We start from the raw sequence: 8,998 nt of genomic DNA on the forward strand, positions 1-8,998 counted from the left end.
TTGGTAGCCTATGTATTCTTTATGTTCTTCCAGACTATCCTCTATATCTGTGCCAAATTTCATCGAGATCCGTTTGGGAGTTTAGACTACAAACTCTAACAAATATCCATACGTCCATCCAAACTTTCGCATTTATATTATTAGTAAACATTATTTTAATAATTTCAATATGAAATCCTTTCTATTGGATACTCGGTACGATAAAATCGATAATTTTATTAAAATAAGAACTAAGTTGCAGTTAAGCTAGAGTAGTTGCAAGTTTTAATATTCATTTAGTTACCTCAATGATGCAACGATACTCGGGTCTTGGCCTTAATGAACTTAGCATATGTTTATAACATGACAAGTATAAGATTATCATTGTAAGAACATTCAGCTGTGAATACAGTAAAAAAAGTTAAATACGTAATAGCAATGTAGGATTCTATAGATTGTTTCTTTAATTTTGGGGCCAAATTTGTAGTACCTAAAGTTTTATTTGACTTACAAACCCAAAGATTTTATCATTATATCGTGTGAATATGAAAAAATATTTTATTTATAAAACCGAATGGTATTATAAAACCCGTATCCAATTCCCGGGTCATTGGTGACCGCACTAAAAGTTTCGAGTGACTGTCCGTCAAGGTTGTTGGGTTCTAAAAGTTGATGTGTGGCTTTTTATCATATGGTCCGACATCCGATAGTTTATCCTTTTATGTATTCACGTTTAATATGTGTATATTATTAGCAGTGGCCGTACAAAAAATAAGATTTAAAATACTGTAATGTACTAACTTCAGCACCGATATGATATTACCAGACAAGTTGAGTTTTTAAATGACCGAACGTCTAAATCTTAACGATAATCTCTTTATTAACATTATGTGATTTTGGGGCCAAATTTGTATTATCTTTAAAGCTTTATTTGACTTAGAAATCCGACGACGTTTATTATATCGTCTGAATATCTGTTAAAGCTCCAACCTTATTAAGAGCTACGGGTTTAGATATTTTTTTAAGATGTGGAAATTCTATATCAACATTTGTAGATACACAAAAAAATTGCTATCAAATGTAAAGTGAGACGAATATGCATAAATATTAATGACCCATATTAAAGAATGTTTTACACAACTTGTGTACATTTAAATAAACCGAATAAATCGACCCCAGCTCGACAAATCGCACGATCCTCAATATGCTCCTTCGTTGAGGCACTAATCGCTTATATTGATATAAACAAGTGACGATATATTATTTTAATATTTACTAATGAATTCTGGTCACGTTCGAGCAATACCTTATTCGTGCTACTGTCATCGGAACGAATTCCAAGCATTCAATTCTAATGACGGCGCAAAGGCTCTGCACTTTGTACGTACTCGTACACTGCGAAAACTCGCTACCAATGTAAATAAAACTTTCTATGCGGCCACAAAACCAACCTCTGCTGTACTTTCACTATTTTTGTTTCTATATTTCGAATTTAGTTAAATGTATTTCTTTTGGCATTCACCTTTTCCCATTTTTTTTCATCGATTAGATTTCGGAACTGGAGAATTGTTTGTGGAATTATTTGAATTTAGATGTACTCTTTTTTTAATTTATAAATCAGGAACTCACCGATACTTCAACTGGTTCGGGTTTTGCATATCCATTTTTCCTGTATCCGTTCAAGTTTGTCTCCAAAGTCTCCAACTTGCCGTTGTAGTGGCCATTAGTGAGAGTTGTAGTTATCGTTACCGACGACATTTTTAACTAATTGTTCAGCACTTCTTAATTAAGATTACGTACACAGTTCTAAAGTATTACCGGCACACGGTCGTGAATGTCTCTGGCATTGTTTTCAGAAAAAATTAAAAATAAATAAATAGATTATCACAGAATTTGGAAATTAAACGATGCTAATTACGTTATTGTAATTCTCAAATGCTCCTGTTATATAAAAATCGGTCTATTAACGTGTTTCGAAGGCGGAATATACACGTCTACACTTTACTGGCTATGGAGCATGACTAACACAACGATGTCCAATCGGTTATATGGCATGAGGCAGACAGGCGCGACGCGGGCTGAGGGACGAAGTGGAGGGGTAGCGACGCCGGTGGCGCGACGCCGACGTGGAGGCTCGGCGGACACGCGACACGCCACGGGGCGCCCCGCGCGCCGCCGCCGCATTCGCGAGCCGGCACTCACGGCCCCAGCCCGGCCCGACATATCGTAGCACCGCTCACTTGTTATAATTCACGTTATACTGATGCCGGTTTCAACTCTCCAGTCATAAGATACACTCCGTGATTTCTACTGTCTGTGCCTATTTAAAACCACAGCAAATAATCCCGGTTACACTAGATATCAAGCCCTTTCACTAAATTGTATTAACACACAAACGTAGAAAAACTTCAGGAGAATTATCTTACAAAACCACATAACATAACCTGCTGTAGAAATCTTGTTGTACCAAAATAATTCTTAATTAAATCAATAAGTCCAACTGTACCCCTAAGATACTCCTCGGAAAAAACTAAATTTTATAAAACCACATTCGTCAAAATCGGAACAGTCGCTTAGGCTTCATAAAGAGACAATGTAATTGCCCACCCCAACGAAACATTAAATATCGGGGAAACGCATTACTTTACTACCTAGTCGTTAGAAAAAATGTATTAATTAATGTATGGTTTAATTTTGGGCAGCAATAAAGAAAATAAAGGATGGGTGGAGAGTGAATATTTTTATATGGACGATTGATGGAACTAGGTCCGATATGAAATTTAATTTAATTCTGCATTTAGACAATTATAATTTCAAGAAGCATATTAACGCATTTTTCCTACACAACATTTTAATTTCCTTATGGCGTTATTATTTAACTTGTTTGAATGTACGTCACTGCTATTTGTTTCCTAATCGCAGATGATTCAGGTTTGACAAAACGTAACCAGTATCTTTATTGCGTCAAATAAAAAGTATAAAATGTGATAAAAGCATGAAAAGATATAATCACATGGAGATACAGAAAATATCACAGATGCATACAAAACTTTAAACAGGAAAATGCAACTATCCAATACGTACGTAATATGTATGTATGTAATGTACAAACATACAGTCGCATAAGGCGTTTAAGAAATATTGAATACGAATCTTACTTCAAAAGGGCTAAAAGGATGTGAATGAAAGTTGGCACAGAATTAATTTACTATCTGAAATGACGCATAGTTACAATTTTTTTTATTACGCCCTCACGAAGTCGCGGGCAAAAGCTAGCGTGGATAATAATGTTATACCGAAAATTAAAATCGTTACACAAGTTTATAATCACAAAAATATGCGCTCAAACGTTCATGCGTTCTGACGCAGTGATGGCGTCACCAGTCACATCGACTTCCAAAGGAGATTGGCATTACCTTTTCAAACGTACAATACTTATTAATATTAATTAAGGTCACATACATGGAAGAAAATATTAAAACGTTACGAATATACTTTTTTAAACGTTATATATATTTTCACGGTAGATATTATCTCAAATTACTGCCTGCTTTAGTCAGGATGTTAAAATAACTTTTTAACATTAACGCATTATACTTTGCACTGATGTAAAGATCTAAAATAACAAAAAATGCATATATTTTATGCTACGAATGTTTTGTTATAATAATATGCTAGCCTTTAAGATATTCATGGCTTTGGACTTCTTTGGACTTGTGATATTTAAACATGATGTATAACTTTGATGTATTGTTTGTAATCCTTTAATTTTATGATCTAATTCTACGTATCTCTTGTTAGTGATTTAATTAAGAGTCAATTAATGAACATGGTGCTGCAATTGAATGAAAATGAATTACAGGAATGTCGACAATCAATTGCTTCATTAAAGATACCACGATAATCTGTATGGACAAGTGTTTACTTTATTACGCAGTAGTTTTGCCTTATCGTTTTCTACTAAAACTACGATAGAAAATATAATTCATGATAAATTAATTTTTAATAATTACCTTATTGAAAGAATCCTAGAAAACAATATTAAATTATAGACGAAGTTCTTATTATACCAATCGCTTTACAATATTTTAGTGTCGTTTTGCCTTCTTTTTTAAGTTAATTATAATAGATAGATGGATACCATTGCAAATATTATATCTATTTCCAAAATTATGGAAAAGTGATATTTTCTACTGTACTGCAAATAGATATTCTAGACATCCTTGCGAAATAAAGCAGATGCATAACTATTTCAATAGAGCAAGAGACAATGACCGACTCAGTGACCGACATGCGTTTGCCAAGTCAAATATATTTCGCAGACGACAGCAGGACCGATTTCAATATTGTACAAAAATACACCAAGTGGGAGAAAATGACAACGATCACGTGAAAACATGAACCTTGAACATAGAATTTAACGTTATAGTGAAGCTGTCGGGATTGTGTTCCTAGTTTTAGATACTTCATGCGACCCAAAAGTTTACAACTACTGCTAGGTTAGAGCACCTTACGTAGACAAAATCCCGAAGCATATAAAAGAATAGTTCGTCTACAAAAACTCTGCTTACTGCCTTCAACGTTAAATTATAGAGCTTTGAGTACACAAGGTACTAAGATCTAGTATCAAATAGGTGTTCTTAAATGAATTTCCCTTGTATTCGCAATAGACGTCAGTGACCGTATCCGGGGTCAGCTCGATCGCCACCGATAAATGGAGCGCGACCAATGTAACACAAGATTTCCGTCCTTACAATTGTCCACCACAATACCAATACTAGCATTGAATTAAAATATTTCTACTATTGATTTATTTATACAAATGACTCAATGAATTTGACTTTTTTTAACATTATTATTAGTCATTTCACATCCTGGAGTTTATTAATAAACGGTACCAGTTGATGCGATAAAAAATTAAAAACTGACATAAACCATTGGTTGCTAAATAGTAATTGTTTTCTAAATGTATTTCGCACCACGCTATTTTACTTGGCTGATACAAATTCACAGTGCGCTATTTTTACTTCATCCATAAAAGCGATTACATCACATTTCGTATAATGAAGGTCAGAGACACGTTAGCGTTAATTTATCGATATCCTACTTATTGTTTACTAAAAAAATAACGAGGAAGTAAACGGACCGATAAAACTTTTAAAAATGATAAATGACTAAAGTGTAATAAATTATTATCTTTAATACGATTAAAGCTGTCTAGGAATTCGAAAAAATACTATAGTATTAAATCCATTAAAGAAAACAGCTGTTATAGTATTTGCAAAATATCTTGTTTGTTATCTTTTTACTACGATATAGGTTTTATAAACAAATATTTGTACTCTACCACCCCAATAATTTATAATAAGTTTGTGTACATTATAAAAGAGCACTTTATAAAATTGTATGTTACAGTTCTTCTATTATATATGTAGAAGATGTACTATACATTGGATATGTCACGAGAAAAATGTTATATGTTTCAGCATCTCGGTCAGCGCACTACTCAACAAATGCGTCGGATTGAGATCACGCCACCCTGTTGGCAGCTGGCCAACAACATCGATCTACTGACTATTGCTTCTGCACTTATTTATTACAGCATTTAAAAACATGTTTACTAGATACATATTATTTTTTTAGATATACAGTATTGAATGAGTTGTTTTTATATTCATTTTCTTCCTTATCCTATTCTTGTAGGGTCAGCACAACAAAAGGTCTTTTTACATTATCATATAAAAGAAGTAACATCAGAAATTTGAATCAGATTACATACATACACTAGGAGGGCTAGATGCTAATGACAACAAAAAAATACTTAAAAATAGGCATTGATGACTAAACCTAATTGTGAAAACGTGCAACAAAAACCGTACACATAATGTTCAGATTGCAGAACCATGTAATCCTAAAAGCCTAAATTCCAAACTATTTTTCTTCTTTCAGCTAGTGAAGATATTATCTCAATTGAATTAAACAAGAAAATTATCTTATTAATTTAAATGGAAAAGAATATGAAAGAAATAAAATGACTCATTTGTAAGTTCTATTTAAATGCAAAAGCAAAATATATTATTTGTAGAGTACATGTTACCCTAACAAGATTACAGATTGAGCTAAAACAAACAACTGAAGCATGGAATTGTATTACATGTGGCCTAGTTAAGAGGGCAATGACTGGCATACTGTTCCTAATGTAACTCTGGGAACATAAAAATATTCAATTTAAATAGGTAATAAGTATTAATCACTAGCTAGGTGTTATTACTGAGATTCTAGGGTTTATACTATAGCAAAATCATTTTATCATATATCATATCATGTGTGATGTCAAACAAAACACACTGGGTCAACATGGTTGACTAAGGCCTAGTCACCTCAAGGGCAGGATCCAAGCCCATTAGTGGAGATGTATAGTGAGCTGGAGATATAATAATGAATATATCATACCAAATTTTATATATATTTTGTACTTATTATCTAGGTACCCCTAGATAAGTATATTTCAGGAACATGTACCATGTAAATTTGTTGTATAAAACAATGGTAGCAACAGCAACTCACCCAGCATATTAAATACATGATGTTAGTAGAATTTAACCTATAACTAAATACTTATAACTATCGATAAAATAAATTGCTTTCAAATTAAAAGAAATATTTTTTTTCTGTTATTATATAAGTAAATAGATCAAAACATACCTGTGGACTATCCAATTGATTGTTTGCGCTGGAGAAACTATGATCGCTCCCATTGCGGATGCCTGTACTTTCCATATCACCGGCTTGAGAAATCATATTTTCTTCACCTAATCGGGACCTCTTACGGGACATTCTTACATGGCACGCCGGTGGCCGAATTGATGGTGGCAACAAAACGGTTCGTCGTGGACTTCCAATGCTTTTAGTCCGAATAAGAACAGTCCAAAAATATGGTATAGTTTTAAGGGTTTTAATTTTTTACACAATACTAGAAATAAAAATGTTCTATAATAACCTCGAAAAAATATGTATAGTGATATATTATTTTAACGCTAACGTATTTTTATTATTCATAAATATATATAACTATATTTCATTAAAATACATTAACTTTTTAATAGGAAATTGAATAAAAATTAACAACAAAACACGACCGAAGTGTCATGAATTTGACAATTGTCAAATCGTTTGCAAAGTCCGACAAGTGTTGCCAATGAATATTTTTATTCAGCCAAGTTTGGATAGGGAAAGGTCATCGGTGGGCTGAAGCACCAGTAAAAAAAGAAAACTTTCAACATTATAGTCTAACTAAATAAGGATGATTATTACCAATAATTTAGTCACTGGTGTTGGGGGTAAATTATTATGTAAATGTTATCAGCGACCAAAACCCAGGATTTTATAGAATGCGACATCCGACTGGTGTTGGCGACATGTAAGGGACACGGTTGTCCAAAATGTTTGGTAAAGGGAAGAATGACCCACGACCACACAGAAAACACTGTGAAGTGGAATCGATTCTAGGTTTCATCCGATAAATGGGGTGCTGGAGGCCTAATTTTAGTCCCTTTCTCTACCATCCTTTTTTTAAGAGGAAAGGAAGGGAAGAAAAAGTGGATTTGTCGGTGGAAGAGACGCGTAGGCAGGGGAAATATGCTCTCTCCTCCTCCATCAATTAAGGGTAGGCAACACATCTGCAATTGCGGATGTTTATGGCCAGCGGTTGCTTTTCATTTCGATGAATTCAGGTGGCCGCTTGCTCATTAGCCACCTTATAAAAGAATGAGAGAATATGGGAATCAAAATTACGATAAACAGTCGGAAAGTGTCCTATCCAGCGTGTGTGCATCTAGTGTCCAGTTATTCAAATTCATTGGCATTGTAAGTTAAGAATAATTATTTGTGTATCAAATTAATGTAAACAAAATTATTTTAATAATTCGACTGTTTATTGATATTTACAATGCGTTTGTAAATCTGTATCAATGTTATAAAGAGGAAATATTCTTGTTTTTGGAATGCTGCATGTATCAAAATAACTCAAACATTACTTACATTAAAAAACTATGTTGTCTCTGAGTAAAATTTGCTATATTTTTACTATTATTAATTTCACGCGGGAAAAGTCGCGAGCGTCAGCTAGTGTCTAAATAATGAGAAATTTAATCTTAGGATTTACTGGAGTTTGTACCGTACCGTAAAAACGGTACCATATAAAATTGGAAATGATTGTGAATATAAAACAAACACTTTAATGTCAATAACTTTTATTTTAGTTAAACAAAGAAATGTATATATATAATATTATATATATTTACTGAATAAAATTATTTCTTAAAACAGAGTCTCGCCCATGCGGGAATCAGCCACAAAGTTCTCAACATAGCCGAAATATGGCAAACCTGTGAAGTTCATTTGTAAATGGTCCAATCCTTCGTTTGGTGTCATTTATATAAAAAGCGTAACGAGTATCATATATTTCTAGAATATTAACAATTAAACTTTAAGGAGATGAGCAAGTATATTATCAATTCCAAATTATGAACCCCAGCACCTAGCCCTATCGTTTAATCTATTACTTTATCTATTTGACTAAATATAAATGATAAGAATTGGACCATCCACATTACAATTGGCCAAACTGGATTGGAAAACGACATTAAACGTCAACGAGGTGTCTACAACGCTTTAACACGATTAAACCTCAAAAAAACAGTACAAAATATATCACAGCAATTTAAGCCCAAACTGATTTTTGATTGAGTATGAGATCGAAGAACAATCCACCATAGGGATAGAAGTGAAAATGTATTTGCTGTTTACGGGAGTTCTCCCAATCGTTTACTATTAAGGGACAGACAATTCAAATGTATTAATAAATAACAATGTTAAACGCCATTATTAGTTTCGAATATATTTATATAAATAGCAGCGTCCTACAGGCGGTTAACGAATGGAAGTGTACTATTGGGGTGAAGTGGCCGGCGGCGCTGCGCGACCTAGCTGGCGGGCAATAAATACATGCGGCGGCGAC

At 33.5% G+C, this 8,998-nt stretch overlaps 2 protein-coding genes across 2 annotated transcripts in view; both read right to left on the reverse strand.

Annotated features, from left to right (window-relative positions):
* Positions 1-7,006, reverse strand: part of LOC106110997 (choline-phosphate cytidylyltransferase B-like) — a 21,049-nt gene extending 14,043 nt beyond the window's left edge. The window contains exon 1 of the mRNA XM_013292966.1: positions 6,685-7,006. Coding sequence (XP_013148420.1) covers positions 6,685-6,816 — 132 coding nt within the window. The 5' untranslated portion in view covers positions 6,817-7,006. The remainder of the gene's footprint in view (positions 1-6,684) is intronic.
* A 1,213-nt stretch (positions 7,007-8,219) lies between these two features.
* Positions 8,220-8,998, reverse strand: part of LOC106111189 (importin-5) — a gene marked incomplete in the record, with an annotated part of 7,838 nt that continues 7,059 nt past the window's right edge. The window contains 1 exon segment of the mRNA XM_013293206.1: positions 8,220-8,954.

Source organism: Papilio polytes, unplaced genomic scaffold (genome assembly GCF_000836215.1).
Source record: "Papilio polytes unplaced genomic scaffold, Ppol_1.0 DF824180.1, whole genome shotgun sequence".
NCBI lineage: Eukaryota > Metazoa > Arthropoda > Insecta > Lepidoptera > Papilionidae > Papilio > Papilio polytes.